Genomic DNA, 19,138 nt, shown 5'->3' with positions numbered 1-19,138 from the left:
AAAAAAAAAAAAAAATAGAACTATCTTTTGACCCAGAAATTGCACTTCTGGGTATTTACCTGAAGAAAACCAAAACACTAGTTTGTAAAGATCGATGCACCCCTATGTTCAAGGCAACACTATTCACAGTAGCCAAGATATGAAAGCAGCCTAAGTGTCCGTTAATAGACAGTTGCATAAAGAAGATATAAAATATTACTCAGCCATTAAAAAAATGAAATCTTACCATTTAAAACAGTGTGGATGGACCTAAAGGGTATTATGCTGAGTGTAAATAAATTAGACAGAGAAAGATAAATACCACATGATTTCCCTTATAGACAGAATCTAAGGAATGAGAGAAAAGAAACAAGCAAACTAAGTGAAGGCAGACTTCGCAGATACAGAGATTGCCAGAGGGGTAGGGAGTTGAAAAAAAAATGCCATCTTGTTTTCTAGCTGATTTTGTAGTTCTTTCTGTTCTTTTCTCTTACCCTCTTCTTTTGTGGTTTGATGACTTTCTTTAGTGGTTTGCTTTATAACAGTTTAAGTTGATAACAAGTTTGATCCCATCCTAAAGTTTAACAGTTTTCCTCCCTCATTTTGTTTCTGGTGTCACATTTTTCATCTTTTTACCTTATGTATTCCATAACTAATTTTTGTAATCATAGTTGTTTTTACAACTTTTGTCTTTTAACCTTTGTTCTAATTTTATAATTAATTCTCTACCTTTACTATAAATTTATTTCTCTAGGGAGATTTATTCTTTCATATGTGTTCTTGTTACTAATTAGCACCCTTTCTTTCCAGCTTGGAGAGGTGCCTTTAACATTTCTTGTAAGAGCAGTTTAGTGGTGATAAACTCCTTTACTTTTTGCTTCTCTGGAAAATTGTCCTTCAGCTCTAAATGATAACTGCCAGTAGAGTATTTGTGTGTGTGGAAGTTTTTTGGTTTTTGTTTTTTCTTTCAGCACTTTGAATATATCATGTCACTCTCTTTTGGCCTATAAAGTTTATATTGAAAAATCTCCTCGTGGTCTTATGGGGGTTCCCTCGCATGTAGCAAGTTGTCTTTAGGTTTTTTAAGAGGAAATTGTTCCATATGTTGCTGTACACTCTATCCGTGAGAGGAGTGAGTTTAGGATCTTCCTATGTGGCCATCTTGAATCAGACCAAATTCTCTCTTTTTTTTATTGATCTTCTGTCTGGTTTTTCTGTCCATTATTGAAAATAGGGTATTGAACTCTGATCATTATTATACAATCATCTGTTTATCCCTTCAGTTCTATCAATTTTCATAGATTTGGGGGCTCTGTTTTTTGTTAGGTTCGTATATATAATAGTCATATCTTCATATCTTCTTGCTGGATTGAATCTTTATCAGTATAATCCTTCTGGGTCTCTTGTAATCTTTTTTTACTTTAAATCCATTTTGTCTGATCATAAAATAGGCACTAGCTCTTTTTTGGTTACTCTTTGCGTGAAATATATATTTTTTTCTATCCTTTTACTTTCAAATGAATATGAGATGAGTCTCTTATAGACAGGGTATAGGTGGATCTTTTTCTTTTCCTTAATCCATTTCCTTATCTCTGCTTTTTATTTGGGATAGTCAATCCGTTGTCATTTAAAGTAATTACTGAAAAGGAAGGAGTTATTTCTGTCATATAGCTATTTATTTTCTCTGTCTTATGGTTTTTGTTAGTGATTCCAGTTAACTTAAACTTATAACAACCTAGTTCAAACAATAGCAACTTAGTTTCAGGAGTATACAAAAACTTTGCTCCTATGCATCTCTATCCCTCTCCCTTTATATTATTGTTATAAGTAACATCTTTATACATTGTTTCTGTTTATATAGATATAATCAAGTTTCGTACATTTGCCTTTAAAATCATATGTTTAAAAAAGTAGTTACAAATGAAAAGTACAGTAATGCTGGCGTTTATATTATCTATGTTGTTACTTTACCAGTGTTCTTTATTTCTTCTTAAGGCTTCAGATTAGTCTAGTGTCCTTTCTAGCCTGAAGTACTCAGTGTAGTATTTCTTATAACACACGTCTACTAAAAACAAACTCCATTAACCTAATGCTAAATTTCTCCCTTACAGTAGTTCTTAAAATTTACATAGAATATAGGCAAATAAGTACACATACATTATCATCAAATGATTTCTCTCCTGTTGATGCAATAAAGCAGTAGTCCCATGGCTGCCTGAGAATCATCTTGGGAACTAAATACAAACAGGCCTTACCCTAGATTTGTTGATGTAAGTTCCCTGATATTCATCCTGATTTGGGATTCACTTTTACTTAGAAATTCATGTGGCTCCTTCGGACATTTTATGTATTAAATAGTAACAAGTAACAAAAACACAAAAATGGTTTGATATATGATTACTTATTGCTAAGCTATCAATTCATCTAAATGTTAATTGAATACATTTAGAATGAATTTTTATATGCCTCATGAAACTGCCAGATTTTCTCATTAAGCTACGTTTTCATTTTTAATATTTTCTATTTAATTTGCCATTTGAATTGAATATTAACAGGATATTTCTGTTAATCTTTTTTTTTTTTTGAGGGTTTTCTTGTATTATATTTGGACAACAGAACTTCCCAATAAGGTATTTTATCTATTAAGCAAAAGCAGCTACATTTAGTCTCTTTTAATAGGTGAATATGTTTACCACTTAGGTGCCTGTGGTTTATGCTTGAAGTTTTAATGACAAAGAATGAAAACAACAGCCATGCCTTTATGAAGAAGATGGCAGAGAACATCAAGTTAACAAAAGATGCCCAGTCTCCAGATGAATCCAAGACAAACGAAGTAAGATATATTTTAGACCAGTGGGTATTAAGATGTTACAGGAAAAGGTTATGACCCTTGTCCCACTTTTTTCTTTCTATTACATAATAAATTAAATTATAGAATGTTTATAAAAAACATATAGTCAATTTTTATTGTATTTTATTACAGTTGAATTCTATCATTTGAGGAGTGCTTACTGCTCTGAAAAAGACATTAAAGCTTCTTTTACAGAGCAGGGGGATAAGAACTATTAAAATTTACAACTTTGCTATCTTAACATTTAGTAAGCATTACAGACAAGTAGATATCCTTTTTATATGTTTCCTTTGTTTTAATTTGGTTTGGTTTGGTTTTTGTTTTTAACGCATACTTAGCATTCAGGTTAAAGTAAAGGACTTTTCTGTTTACCAGGAAGCTACATAAGAAGAAATGCCAAATACAGATGTGAAATGTTCAAAGAATAAATAATAACCACACATCCTTCTTTTGATTCCATTTTATGCATTGGGTAGAATTGGTTCTTGTATTTATTTTGCACTACTGAAAATTATATATGATCTTTCTTTTTTCCTTTGTAGAAACTTTATACAGTATGTGATGTGGCTCTGTGTGTTATAAATAGTAAAAGTGCTTTGTGCAATGCAGATTCACCAAAGGATCCAGTCCTTCCAATGAAATTTTTTACACAACCCGAAAAGGTATTTTCTTCCCCCTTGTTTTTCTGCCACACTAAACTGATTTAAATTTCAGTTTCCATCAACCCTAGTGGCAAATATTGGATTGTCGACTATAGAGTAAAAAATACCTCTGTGAATTTATGAAGAAATGAGAGATTGTCTTCCAGAGCCCTGAACAATATTATTCTCACCTTTTACAGAATAGGATAATGCAAATCGAGCTTTTTGGTGGTGTTACACTTAAGTTAGCTATTCCTTCTGGATATTTCTAGTTGTTTTTCAGATTTGTTAATATTTTTTCAGACAAGAAGTAAACAAAATATCATATATTTGTGTATATATGTGTATATATACATAAAATTGATGTTGGCAATTGATAGACATAGATTCTAATCAGTCACTTCTAACATGAAGTACTTTAGACAAATTAACTCTTTTAAGCCTTAATTTCTTAATCTCTAAAATGCAGGTGATAATAATACCTATGAATAATAACTAGTATAATTTCTAGGTTTATAAAAGTTTGTCATAATAAGCATTCAATAAATTATATTAATAATTACATAGTACATTTATTATGCTATCAGCAAATTAAGTTTTCCATTTAAATAAACTTTCCAGCTAAGTAAAGCTCCTTTAAGTTTCTGTAGCTAATTTTTTTTAATTAGTCATAACAAGGAGAGAAAATGTTGAATAGTGAATATTTTTCTTTTAAATATATTTTTTAATAATGGTTTACTATAAGCATTATTTTTTAAAACGTTTTTTAAAAATCTTTATTTCCTGCTTTAAGGTGATATTTTAAAGTTTCCTGTTCTTTGTTTAAAAAACAGAATTCTAAACAAACATGAAGATATGCTTCAGAGTAATACATTCCTTATAGTCTTTTACAAAATTCCAGGAAATGGAGCTTTCTACTTTGAATGCCATACTTTGACAAAAATTTTAATCAGATTTTGCAATGATTTACTATTTGACATTTACTATGCCTGGTTTTCGATAGGAATAATGGATTGCAAAGGTATTTGCGCTCTAATTGAATTTACTGATCTTTATAAATATTCCTAACTGAGCTCTTGAATTTAAATTTACTTTATTGTTGTCCTGGGGCTGTCATGACTGGAATACTATCCAAATAGAATCTTCATACAATAGTGATCCCATCCTCAAGAAGTAAATTGTTATTTGTCACTACACCTCATTTTGCTTGTTTTTTATTTTAATATCTGATATTTATAGTGTTTTCAGTCTTCTTAACAGTAACTTAGGTTTTCTGTTTCCAGTGAGTAACTTTCCTCATCTCCTTATCTAATATGTTGCTTTTAATCTGGTATAAATTCAGACACTGGAAAACTAGGCATATTAAGATAAATTCAGACACTGGAAAACTAGGCATATTAAGATAAAACTAGGCATATTAAGATAAGTTCATGTATAAAATGAATGAACTTTGGTACCCAGGCTTTGTAACATTTATTTTAGCTACATAAAAGTCTTTAGGCTGGGACGGGGTGGGTGATACAGCTTTGCCTAGAACACATGCCAAAGTGTAATTTCTTGACAAGCCCTCTGATCTTTCCTATGACATTAGTATGAAGGTGAACAATAAAAGAAAATAAAAGAAAAAACCAGTTTTTTAAGTAAGATTATTTAAAAATTAATGAACTTGTTGATTGTAGTAAATCATTTTGTTTTCATGACACCATTGTGGTTTGTGTGCTCTTCCCAGGATATTTAAAAGAGATGTATCAAAGGATCAAATTCGAACTCTTCTTAAATTTTATATAGCTATAACTTCCAAGGAAGTATCATCAGTGTCCACATTTGGTTTATCACAGCTGCCAAAGAACATTATAATACACTTAATTGTATTTTGGTGGTATATTTACCTTTATGTTTGGGACAGTCTACTTATGGTTCTAAGAAACAAAAAATTTTAAATTAAACTGACAGATTTTTTTTAAATGATAATTTTCTTGAGATTCAGTGTGGAATACTTTTAGTAAATATTAAGTGTCTAATATATGGATAGCACCATTTCGGATTCTTTGGGAGCCCAAACGTAGTAGATTATATAATAGAGTGGAGAAGATAATTCAGTGAATAAACTGGAGACTATTTGCCCTGAACCATATGAAAAAGATAAGAGTGTTTTGTTTTAACTATGATTTAAGTAATTTATCTCTGACGTTTACCTAAGTTTTATATGCTATTGATTTAATTTTAAAGCTAGACTTAGGGTGTGGTTCATTAAATATGCTTCGATTATTTGATTTATTGATATGTATGTTAGCAGAAATGTTAAAATACACATTCGCTTCGATTTTTTTTTAATAGGACTTCTGTAATGACAAGAGTTACATTTCAGAAGAGACAAGAGTACTTCTGTTAACAGGAAAGGTACTATATGCTGGATAATTTGAGGATCTTTGTCTCATGCATATATTTTGATATTCCTAGAAATAACCTTTAAATGTCCCCTAGATTCTGTAGTTCTTGATTCTTAGGGATTATATTGTGGATTATAGCCTCTGAAGCATTGGTTCTCAGGCCTTTTTTTGCCATGAACCACTCTTTTGAATTACGACCATGTGTTCTCATCAGTCCTGATAGGCTTCAGGTTATTCAGAATCCACACAGCAGTTAGTCCTGAAAAGTAGCATAATAAATTTAGATGTATAACAAAGAGAAGAATTAATTTTAAAGTATTAATGAGTTTATATTTTATAAAACTAATATGGCAACTAAAAGAACAAAAGAGAATTTAATTTTTGATTAACACTAAACTATTATTATATACCTTCAGTAGTTTATAACACATTTTATTATGTCTCACTTATGTATTTCTCTGTATTTTAGGGGCACTTTTCATTTTGATTGAGCAATAAGTAATTAAATATTGCCTAGTTACTATTAAGTAGAGGTAATACGACTTGTAATCATATTCAGATAAACACAGTTTTACAGAATTATCATTTCTAACATTTAAAATTTAACTTTCCAATTTAGAATTTAACTTTCCAAACTAACAATAACTCCTTGGTTTAGGCTAAACACTATCTTTTACACGTGCCTAAATTTATATATAGTTTTCAGTAAGGTATAAAATGACATGCATATGTGTAATTTTTAGCCAAAACCTGCTGGAGTACTAGGTGCAGTAAACAAGCCTTTATCAGCAACAGGAAGGAAACCATATGTTAGAAGCACTGGAGCTGAGACTGGAAGCAATATTAATATAAATTCAGAGCTGAACTCATCAACTGGGAATCGATCAAGGTAATTTTTGTCTCCACTTATTTCCGTTACTATCACTCACTACTTGGTTCATCTTTTAATTTTTTTCCTAAAACACTGTATATCACAAAAGTAGACTTTAGGAAACATTTTGGTACAAAACAGTAGTGCTGAGTTTTGGTAAAATTAATTACATAAATTGAGAGTACTGCATAATTTGAAACCATATAGCATCTAAGTATGTAGAAAAGTTAAAGAGAAAAATCATAAGGATTTTTAATCTAATTTACATGGAAATGTTTATATATATAAGAAAATATAACATAGGAAAATATGAAAATATAACTTAAATAAATTGAATTTTAAACTCAATGAAATCAGCATGAGTTGAGTAAAAATAATCTTCCCATTTACAAAAATGTTCCACGTTTAACATGTCAAATGTTTACTTCATAACTACTGCATAAGAATTTCTACCTTAACATACTCTTATCAACACTAAGAGGCTTCTAAAGATTTTATTCTTACTCATGAAATTTTAAGAATAAACTTAACTGGTAGTGTTTTATACACATTTGTAGCAGTAGAACCAACCCTAGAATGTAAAATTAAATTAACATGAACACCTGTGGTTTACATAGATGACGGGGCTCAAACACCCTCCCTGTGGCCTCTTGCATCCCTCACCCTTGCAGAGAATTGACACAAACTGGAGACAGCTATACTATAATCTGTCATTGTAATTTTGTTTTAGAGTTTTCTACCCCCAAGAGATGGGCTTAGAATAGTTGTGCTCTTTTGTTTCTTGGCAACTAATCTTTCTGTCAGGTGGTTTTAGGCAGTCATTTCTGTCTTACATTAGTAAGGTTAAATGGAAATCAAATTACATGATATCATAGAGCAGTTGTCTATAAACACAGATCTGAACCTTGCTAACATTGCTTCACTTGGCCAGGCTTCTAAATTAGCCTGAGCCTCTTGTTTCTTTATTGGTATGGTAAGAGTAAACATTCTATACATGTGGTGAAATAAAGTAGCTTTGGTTTATTTTCCTTCAACAGGGAACAGAGTTCAGAGGCAGCAGAAACTGGAGTTAGTGAAAATGAAGAGAACCCTGTGAGAATTATTTCTGTCACACCTGTAAAGAATATTGACCCAGTAAAGAATAAGGTAAATTTTAACATTTAGCAAGTAGAGTTCTCCCATGGAGATTCTTATTAAAAATTTCATGGTAGGAGTAAGAAACCCACAGTGAAGAGCTTAAACCCACAGTGAAGAATATACATATAATATGTATATTATACCACCCCATGCTATACTTAGTGTGCCTCCACTCTCTGCCTACATCCACTTACTTCATTTTATAAGAGTTTATAATGGGTATCCTCTCATCCTATTTCTCGAAAGAATAGGAATTGAGAGTTTATGAGATCTTACTTTCAAAAGCTTATTGACTCCTGCCAGAGTCAGCACTGTTTTGTTTCAATTATATTTATAAAAGTTAAACTTTTGAGTGAACTTTTTAAAATATTTGAGTTTTTGTTTAATAGCTGCATTCTTCGTTGTTGACTTTTTAACTATAGCAGCCAATTTTCTTAGCTATTTTCTTGAAATGTGAAAGATATGTAATATTTTCTTCTCCAGTTTCTGAAAAGTTTTCTGAGGGAAATGAAGATTAAATTATTAATTGAAAAGATATAGTCTAATTTTTTGGATGATCGTGTTCTTTTGTTTCCCTTGAATCAATTAAAATCTTATCAATTAAAATTATAATTGACTCCTAAATATATAATGCATAAAAAGGTCATTTTCATTCTGAAAACTATTGTTACTCCTAAGGACCATATGTCTGTTATATTAAAATGAGATTTTATTACTTTGAACATTTTAGATAGCTTAATATATGTAACAAATATCCTAAACTAGAAGGAAAAAGAAAAGGAAAATGTTCAGGAAAAAAGTAGGTTAATGATTGATGCTGTAAGAAGAGACAAAAGATTGAATGAGTGGATTGAAAAGTTGAAGAACTTTATGTCACAGAACTACAAAGATTATTATAGTTAGATGGATCATAGAGAAATTAAATAGCATACCGAACTAAAACATGTTCCTCTCTTTTGAAAAGTTTAAAAATTTAGAGCATACCATAAATAAAAAGGACCTTATATCCACTGTGCATTTTTAATAAGCACTTATTTGAGTGCATTAGATGTGTCAAGCACCATGGTAAACACCATGCTCAGTCCTTACCCTCAAAGAGTTTGCATTTCTCATGGGGTGCAGGCAGTTAAATAGATGACCTAGAATCCCAACTCCTTTAAAATACTTTCAGAATACTTCCTTCTAATACAGATCATTGATATTTAAGGAATTTGTGTTTATCAGATTGTTTTGTGCTCTTTTTAGGAGATTAATTCTGATCAAGCTACCCAGGGCAACATCAGCAGTGACCGAGGCAAGAAAAGAATAGTAACAGCAGCTGGTGCAGAGAATATCCAACAGAAAACAGATGAGAAAGTAGATGAATCAGGACCACCTACCCCTTCAAAGCCCAGGAGAGGACGTCGACCCAAGTCTGAATCTCAGGGCAATGCAACCAAAAATGATGATATAAATAAATCTCTAAGCAAGGGAAGAAAGAGAGCTGCAGTTAGTCAGGAAAGCCCTGGGGGTTTGGAAGCAGGTAATGCCAAAGCACCCAAACTGCAAGATGTAGCCAAAAAGGCAGCACCAGCAGAGAGACAAATTGACTTACAAAGGTAATGTATACCATTCTTTCTGAACTTTGAATTTAGACATTTATTCTTAGTATGTGTCTGTCAATCACTCCTAAATACGTAGGCATTTGGGAGTGAAAACTGCCTTTGGTTTTCCTAAGTAGGTTAGGGCAATTGTTTTTATTTCATAACATTAAGGACATCAAATAGAAGAGAGATCACCTTTTTGCCTTTAGTTAATTTTTATTAGGATGTAGTATTTTGATATTCTATTCAGTCGTAAGGACAATATTATCTTTTGCTTGGTGTCATTCACATACTTACACATGATTTTCTTAATACAAATGGCTCTTTTTTGGATACAGAAGTCCCAGAATGGAGAAGATAGAAGTCATGACACATGAACAGATATATTCCTACTCTTTAATTGCTGTTGTTACAATTTTCATATAAGTCAACAACTTACTTCTCCCCTCATCCACGTTAATGAAAGAACTTCACATGCATCTTTGATCATTCTGGGGCTGGGATTTCAGATTTTTCACACAATAACAGGGGTGCCCCAGTTGGAGATCTAGAAGTTGGTTCCTTCTATATTTGACCTACAATTTGAACTTAGCACTACCTTCCTCCTTTTTTCTTTGTATACCTGTACCTAACTCTTCTCCCTCTGAATTAGATTATAAACATCTGAGCCAGCTTTGATAACCTCAGGATACCCCCACCATCCTACTTCAGTTGTTTCATAAAGTACAGTGTTACTGAAACACATATGTTCCTAAATTACTATTTATAAAATTCTGAAGTTTGGGGCCATTTTTCTTTATAGCAGCAGATGCAGGCCCAAACCTGATCTAAGTAATGGCTGTTTCTCCTACTAACTTCTAGTTTTATGGACAAATAAGTGTAGTCATAAAAGCCAGTACTGGAAACAGATTACTTTTCTCCTCAAACCTCCTGGATTTGGAACAAAATACTTAACTGGGGCCTCTTTTTCATCAGTAAAACAGTATGATAACACCTTCATTCTTCAAAGGATGTTCTAAGAATTAAATGGATCAATAAATATAAAACACTTAACGAAGTGTCTTGCACAGAATAAATGTTCAGTAATTGTTATAACCATTGTTTTGAATACACATTTCAGTTACACAAAAGTTGTACAGTTTCCTTGGAGACTGCCAGAATTCTCTAAATAGTGGTCCCTGTATGGATGCATGTGGATGCCAGTTGTTCTAGCGCTATTTGTTGAAAATACTATTCCTTTTTTTCATCAAATTACTCCTTTCTCAAAGATCAGTTGACCATAAGTTTGGGCCTACTTCTGGGTTCCCTGTTTTGTTCTACTGTTCCGTGTCTTTCCTTTCTTTCTTTTTTTTTTTTCCCCCCAAACAATATCAAGTTGTCTTAATTACAGTAGTTCTACAGCAGTGGTCCCCAACATTTTTGGCTCCAGGGACCAGTGTACCTATGAGAATCTAATGCCCAGTAATCTGAGGTGGAGCTGAGGCAGTGATGCTACACTAGGGAGCTGCTGCAAATACAGATGAAGCTTCGCTAGCCCACTGTTCACCTCCTGCTATGTGGCCCAGTTCCTAACAGGCCACAGACTGCTCTAAAGGATTTCTAGAATGCTAGCCATTCCTCACCTACCCAGAATAATACGGGTCATCACACACAGCATAGAAGTACATTCTGAAACTTTCTGGCAAGCTTCCTTTTGTCTTTTCCATTCTTTCCTGAACCTAATATACAATTCTGTCCTTAAACTCTAGAATCATAACTTAGTCTTAGAATTCTGATGAATATTCAGCAAAATCTAACTTTAGGAACTTGCTCATGATATCCTCTTGCATGGAATTAAATGCATTATAGGCACATCAGTATTGTTCCTGTACTTCTCATTCACTCTTTTAACAAACACTTTATTGATTAGAGTGCCAGGCATTGTGCTGAGTACTAGCAATACAGAAGTATCCAAAATGGATAGATTCTTGCCCTCAAAGAGTATACTTCCCCAGCTTGTCAACTCCACAAGAGAACAGAAAACTTTCACTTTTAGGTCTGTTGATTGATACAGCAAAAATATAAGAATTATTTTTACAATTACTACATAAAACAGTGAAATTCTGAAAAAACACGTAGATGAATTTTAAGGATATTATGCTAAGTAAAATCAGCCAGACCCAAAAGGACAAATACTATATTATTCCACTTATTTGAGATACCTAAAGTAGTCAGATTTATAGAGATAGTAAGTAGAATGGTAGTTGCCAGGAGCAGGGGATATCAGAGAGTTTACTAGGTACAGAGTTTCAGTTTGGGAAGATGAAAATGTTAGGGATACGTGGCAATGATTGCACAACAGTGTGAGTGTACTTAATGCCACTGAACTATGTACTTAAAAATGGTTAAAATGGTAAATTTTATGTAATATATATTTTATTACAAAAAATTGATGCATAAGAATAACTAATACTAATATAGTGCTTATTATGAGCCAGGCTAAATTCTACCCTCTTTGTTAACCTATTTAATCTTTACAACATCTCTGTCATTGTCCCAATTTACAAGAGAAGGAAACCCAGGCATAGAGGGTCTATGTAGCTTTTAGTTTCTTGGTTTATATAAATAGACTGGGGCCAGGATTAAACCTAGACATTTGTAACCACTATACTATATATTATACTTTTAACATAAAACTAAGTCTTAATTCTACAGGCACTACACATGCGCACAAAACTAGTATAACACAGGATGCTTTGAAAATAACTTACTTGCATATTTTAAATAGTCAATGTAGTTCATACATGTAATAGTTCCCATAAAGCAGATTATAGTTGCATACAGTGAATTTTTATAACTATTACATAAAAAGCTAGCTTATTTTAAATAATCACAGGTTAAACAAAACAGATCAGTTGTTGTCTTTTTAACCTCTTTCAGAGTATATGCAAACAAAAGGCCCTGCATTTTAACATGAGAGAGGAAAAAACCAAGAGAGAGATCAGATGTTTTTGAAAGTGGCAAACTTAAAGCACTTAATGCTAAAAACAGTGTCAGACTATGGTGAAAATTAGTTAGAATGTGTGGGAGATATTTGGCCTGGTTCTTGGCACATGTTAGTAGAAATAAGGAGATTATACCTGAAAAGATTACTTTCAAAGGTCATCTGGCCAGTGCCACCCACATATTAAGGGCTTCGAATCCCTTAATAACTGCCTCAGTGTACTGCTAACAGTGGTAGCTATGGTTTTGTTTCTCCTCTAACTTACGCAGTATTTTGAAACATTTTTCAACTATGAACATTCAGAACTCTTATTATTTTTTCTCTCAATTTGTAAAAGGGGGTGTTTTGATGTATAGGCCACCAAATGATGGAATAGACAGACACTAAAATAAAAGTTCATTGTTTGACTCAGCTGATGTTTTAACTGCCCTTCAACTTGAGAAATGTTAAATGTTTAAAATCCTGAAGGTGCCAGCGTTATTTTTATTTTAGGTGGAACTGTAGCTTCCTACAGAATTCTAACATAATTCTTATTAACTGCAAGTATTACCTGTGATTGATTTGACAGTCCACCTGTATTTTCTTGAGACCTGATGAGGATCAGACAGATTAAAGCCACAAGATTGAACAATTCTGAATATAGAATTAACATAACACTTTGAATCATCCTATTAAGGTTATCATTAGTTTCAACCAGCTAATTAGTAAAAGAGGAAATAGGGTTGCCAAACCTAAGAACTATCAAACATCTAAGGATGAACCCAGAGTAATGGAATCAACTCACATACTGCCCTGGCAACTAAAAGCGTAGCCTGGGGGCCTTGCATTGTGGAGACAGATCTGGCGTGCTACGCTAAAGTAGTTTACTCCTGGATTTTAAGCTTGAATACAAAACTTTGATAATTAAGGCCCTAGTGCTTGTCAGTGGCCCTGCATTCTAACTCCAGATGCCACTTTTATCAGTCTTTTCCTTGCTTATTCTTCACACCTTTCACTTGCTTAATTTCTCACTTCCTAGATGGTCAGCTCCTGCCCTGGTCACATCTGTCACCACAGTAACACCTGCAAAGAACCTCTCCTAACATTACCCTAGTTGTCTTTACTCCACATACACCTTTGTCAGTCTGAGTATGGGATCCCCTCAAAGTAGCCAAGTCTACACCTTATGCTAGTACCACCTCCAGAAAATTTGCACGATTTTATCACTTGGTATTTATATTATTATCATATTGTATGACTATTAAAATTTTATTAAATACTTGATGAAAACCATTTTTGAGGCCCTAGTATATGCCAACCACAGTCTAGATGCTTTGTTACTTCTTTTAATCTTTCAACCCTGTTATGTAAAATTGATATATGGTAGCCTCTAGAGCCATTTTAATACCACAACCATCACTTATAATGTGTGTCAAGTACTAACCCCTCTAGAATTTCTTTTACTGGGTCCTCTTACTGACAACATTAGGTAAATAATAATTACGTTTAGTATGATTCCTACTTATATAATTTATTAACTAACTCAAGGATGGATACTTTATTCCACCAAAACATGGATGATGGTATATACAAAATTTTACTGGCATAGATTTTACTTCATAATCTGGGAGTTGATGCTGAGCATTTTTACTTGTAAACTTAACTATTGAATTTTTAGGTCCCTTTGGATTTTTGCAATAAATGTATTCCCTCAGCTATTTACTCTGTGTTTGTGTGTATTCTCCAATAAATGTTCTTGCTTATATTTTGAGCTCCATTTGGAATTGTTACTTCTTGTGAGAACATTTCTCGAATTCGCTCTATGCATTTATAAAAATCAGGCATTTATATAATATGGTCAGGAAACAGTATCTGAACAACTGGACAGTTAATGTTGACTTTTTAAGTTTTAGATGAAGGGTTGATCATCATTTCAGTTGTTTAATTCACTTGTTCTTCCTTTATGTTTTTGAGCCATTATCCAAATGGCAAACAATTCCAAACATTTCACATTAAAAATGTGTTTTTATAGGTCTGCTGATTCTTGAGGATGTTCTGTATACACTTAAGGCCAACCTCTTTCACAAAGAAATTATCAAGAAACACCAGTGGAAAAACAGTCGTTAAACTTGGGACTTCTGGGGAAACTATAAATTTAAAGAAATTATCTGTAGGATAACAGACTACAGTTTTCCCATCTTTGGATTAATATGTTTTGCTTAGCATGCTTAGTGTGGAAGTGTTCAAGAATCTTGGAATTTTTATTTTTTTAAGCAAAGAATTTCCTGATTTCCTGTGCTTATTTGTATATTAAGAAAGTTTTCTCACATCACATAAGTTCATATCTTGAATTAGAGTGGCCCCTAAGTGTGTATTCTCATGTGTTAAATAACCGTATATTAGTTTGATATGAATATACTTTTAGTAACAAGTGAATTTTATCAAAATAGTATGAAATTTTTCAGAAGCCAAGTGCTCGGAAGTGATGGCATTTCACTTTGGGACATAGAATCAAGTTCAGGAAATTCTTCCAGGGATCTGGATCATTTCAAAGTCTGCGAGAGCAGTCAGGAAGATACTGAGGACTCAGAGAGAGTAAAGGAAAGCTTCCTGGAGATGCAACAGGCAGCCTGTAGAGGATTCTTTGATGTCATATGATTGAACTTGTTTTGTATATTAAAACAAGTTAATTTAATAGTCTCTGTAAGAATCTTAATCACCTAGCCTTTTTTAAAGCATTGTTATTTTTATAAAGTGTATATGTAATATTAGTATTAGGGGTTGAGAATATAAGTAAGCAACTCTGTTATTTCTCTCCCAAGTTTGAAATTGTTGAGAAGGAGACACAGTCTTAGTACTGATACAGCTCATTTAAAATGTGGAATGATATAGGCCAGGTGGCTACTAATGCCTTGCCCCTAAATTGAACCACAGGTAGACCAGAACGCACCTTTTGGGGGCAAAAGAGAACAAATCTAGGTGAGGCCAAGTGCCTCTCTTTGCCCCCTCACCTATTAGATGGGTTCTTCCTCCTCCCAAAGACGAGTAGGGGAGGGGAGACTAGAAAGAGACCATATCCCACTCCTTTATGCTTCCAGAGATCGGAATTTCCTCCCTACTAGTGCAGGATTCCTCTAACCTTAATTAATAGAATTAAGCTAAATTTTCCTCCTTTTTTTGGTATACAAAATGTATTTGCTTACACAGTTCAGGAGGCAGAACTTATTTTGCTGCTTATAAATTCATTTGCCATAGTATCCAGTAATTTTTTTCTATAATATCACTTTGAAAGTATTAAAAATGACAGTTATTTTAAATAATAGGTTTTATTTTTATTGTTGTTAAGCATATCAGGCATTGGGTAGCAGCACTTAATTATTGAAAATAAAAACTTCATTGTTATTTTGTTTTTATGTAGTTTAGGGGAAAGTCTCTTTCTAAGTAAAGTCTCAGGTGAAAAACGGAAAAAAAGCTTTTCAAATTTTAGCCAATAACTATAGAAATGAATTAATTCTGGTTTATTTTCTTGTTTATATCTTTTCTAACTTTGCTTTCTTCTACTATCCCCAAGGTAAAAAGAAAACTCATTTGCAAAGGGAGAAAATGAAGGCCAAACAGAAGCAGGATCCAGCTTCTGCAAAAACTTGGATTAAAAATGTCCCTGAACAGAAAATGAAGTTAACTACAGAACACACACTTTCTGCCTTGAAAACTGAAAGAAACTGTTACTTCTTTTTCACATGACCATAAGTCTTTTGATGGAAATGTACAGCAGAAACTCTTGAGAGGCTAAAAGCAACTCTATTCCTCCCCCAAGACTTTTCTTATGAAAAGTCAATAATTAAGCAAATTGCTTAACACTTGGTTCCAGTTCCTGCATATCTGGAGTTTAAAAACATAATACATCATTAATATCCATGCTGCAGTTTTTATTTTTAAAAAAAATAACAGGATGTCCTTACACTGATACTGAAAATTCATCAATTTTAGAGCCAGGAATTCCCATGTTACACAAGAAAAAAATAGAAGTCTACTGAATTAATTTTTTAGAAGAAAAGAGATCACATTAAATATTTCTTTGTTTTTCCTTTTTGGAAACTTTTATGTATAATTCTTTCTGCCTGCCTACTTTTCTGCAAAAATGAGATGTACAGATTTCAGTTCCCTGCTATGAAAAGTGATGTGGTGGCAATTTTATAAATGTTGCTTTCTGATTTTTATCAGAGTGAGGAAATAATTAAAATTATTGATTTCATATCACTTCATATTTTGATTTCCCCTTCATTTTAGTTTAATATAATTTGCAATAAATGTACATATTGTTGTTTCATAATGCATATCACTTTAAAATGGTTTTTACTCCTGTGATTATGTTGGAATATTTAGAATTTTAAAGGAGTAAAGACTATTCCTCATTTGGTTGATTTTATAATGTTTGTCACCAGATTTTTATTGTTGATGTAAAAACAATTTTTTAAAATATTTGGACTTTGGCAGCTTCGTAAGGAAAGTTGGAGGTATTTAGGATTGCTATCAGTTTTCAGCATCGTGTTACTGGGAAATAAGTGTTTTGCTTTTGTCTCCCAGTCTGGGCTCAGTTTTTATGTTTATTTTAGAAGACAGCTGTTGCATCAATATATTGTTTTCTGGCATTGTTCAGCATAGGTAATGTGTGCACTTTTTGTGTACACATAATCATATTTAAGTTTTTGCATAAAATAAATGCTTCTAGATGTCATGGTAGTCTATTAATCTTTTTATCATATTATGTAAATTTTTTATGTGAAAGGGCTAAAGTCATAAACATGATTACAGTCAACTCTCCATTATCTACATAAAAGTGACTATGCCTCAGGTTTTGAATTTTTTAGTAATCATAAACTTAAAATCACGAAGGCTTATTATAAGAACTAATTCAGGAGGAACTTGAAATTTGTCCTTTCTCACGCTCTAAGTTACAACCTGCCTGCCTTCTCCACTTTAGGCTCTTTCTCAAAGCCCTAACTTAATGAGCTCAGTTTCCTTACACATACCTAACATGGGTTTGAAGATGTAAACAATGTTTGCTTTATAACTTGGTTTTGATAGGCTGTAGTCTACATAGGATGTAAAACAGTGAATGTGAGCTGTGTCCAAAAAGAATGATTATGTTAAATGTGAAATTACTGGTAGTAAATGTCACTTACATTCTCATAGATAATCAAGAGTTGGCTGTATATTGACTGAATGAAAGATGGGTAATTCTTTTAAATATGCATATATGCACATTTAGATATCAGATGATGGTTAGGAAACAATGGATTCCACTAACAGAAAACAGTATATTTTAAAGGGGCAGGAAAAGCCCTACTCTTCCTATTGCCTCCATAACCCTTTAGAAGGAAAGTATAAAATACTGCTTCCAACATACTGAAAAAGATTATCTATGCATAAACATCAGAGAAGTCCCTCAAGGAATCAGTGGGCATGTTCTATTTAGAAAGATTTTAAAGTTCTCTTAGCATCAGACAACTTGAATGCCAAGAATTTGTCACCAATAAAAAGCACACTGGTAGGGACCTTCTTTCTCAACTCCTTTTGCTTAATTAGCATCACAGCTGACAAGATTACCCAATGTCATATTTGATATAATGTAGCAGAACCATTTGCATCAGCTTATGGCTGCTTAGATTTTTGCAGGAGAGGAGGTAGCTAAAAGCATCTGGTTCACATATGTAGGTAAATGGCCCACCCCTGATTTTGTTAATGTGATGCAAGTGTCTGGCACTAAGGGAAGGGAGAGTAGGATGATAGGAAGATTGAGCTGATGGGGAGGGACTTGCATAAGGGAAACTTGTCAGTTTTCCTTTAAAAAAGGAAAAAGTAAAATCCCTTAGGAATTTAGTATTTACATCTCAGAGAAATACAACACAAAGTGCAGACTTATATTTGAGAATTAATGTTAACCCTTTGTGTCTAGTTTGAAGCTTCTTGTATTTGTCAAACTACAAGCCAGAATTTTGTATCTTCTTTGATAAAAAGTGTGTATAATGTAAAGTAGTTTTGCATATTATTGTGCTGCACATGGGCTGAATTTTTAAACATTTTTTAAAGACTTGAAGCAGAACCTTGTAATTTGTGTAAATGACAAGTGTAAAATCCTACCATAAAATGCTAAAAATATGCATTGTTTCAAATAAAATCAAGAAATGCAGCATTATGTAGTAGTGTGGAGCCCTGAATATTCATGTACACCTCTGGCGTGTCACAAGCTGATAAAATGTGTGTGCATATTTTCTGTTTAGATTTTCTGGAGTCTGCATATCTTCTTAAGAAATCAAATGTACCTTCAAACTTCCTGGCTACATAATCTGATCTGGTTTACCATGACTGAGGTAGAACATAGATGATAAATTCTGATGAACATCTGGGAAATTTTAGAAGTTGCTTTTTAACCTAAGAACTAAAAAGTGGCCTTTCATTTATATAGCTATGATACATCTATTGCAAATTTCAAACGTGCTTATTTAATGTAAAAGCTACTTCATGGAGAGCAAGTAGATTACATAAATGTATCTGGAATAAGAGGTGAACAGAATGAGAAGAGAAGCTATCATCCCTAGTTCATATTCTACCCTTAGTGGGATAATTATTCCACACTTTGATACTTGTATTGTCTAGACTCCTGTCTTCACTATTCACGTCAATAAACTCAGTAGGAACTAGTGGAGACCAAGAAGTAACC

General features: G+C 32.8%; 1 protein-coding gene across 2 annotated transcripts in view; it reads left to right on the top strand.

Annotated features, from left to right (window-relative positions):
• PDS5A (PDS5 cohesin associated factor A) overlaps positions 1 to 18,613 on the top strand; it is a 110,643-nt gene extending 92,030 nt beyond the window's left edge. Inside the window, exons 27-33 of one of the 2 annotated variants that reach the window (XM_011362750.2) lie at positions 2,680 to 2,812; positions 3,373 to 3,492; positions 5,809 to 5,871; positions 6,605 to 6,750; positions 7,770 to 7,878; positions 9,115 to 9,467; positions 15,986 to 18,613. In XM_011362750.2, coding sequence (XP_011361052.1) covers positions 2,680 to 2,812; positions 3,373 to 3,492; positions 5,809 to 5,871; positions 6,605 to 6,750; positions 7,770 to 7,878; positions 9,115 to 9,467; positions 15,986 to 15,989 — 928 coding nt within the window. In that variant the 3' untranslated portion in view covers positions 15,990 to 18,613. The remainder of the gene's footprint in view (positions 1 to 2,679; positions 2,813 to 3,372; positions 3,493 to 5,808; positions 5,872 to 6,604; positions 6,751 to 7,769; positions 7,879 to 9,114; positions 9,468 to 15,985) is intronic. The other variant, XM_023532171.1, reaches the window with a different exon arrangement.
• The last annotated feature ends 525 nt before the right edge of the window (positions 18,614 to 19,138 follow it).

The sequence above is a fragment of the Pteropus vampyrus genome, unplaced genomic scaffold (assembly GCF_000151845.1).
Source record: "Pteropus vampyrus isolate Shadow unplaced genomic scaffold, Pvam_2.0 Scaffold79, whole genome shotgun sequence".
Lineage (NCBI taxonomy): Eukaryota > Metazoa > Chordata > Mammalia > Chiroptera > Pteropodidae > Pteropus > Pteropus vampyrus.
This window is presented reverse-complemented; position numbering and strand designations above follow the sequence as displayed.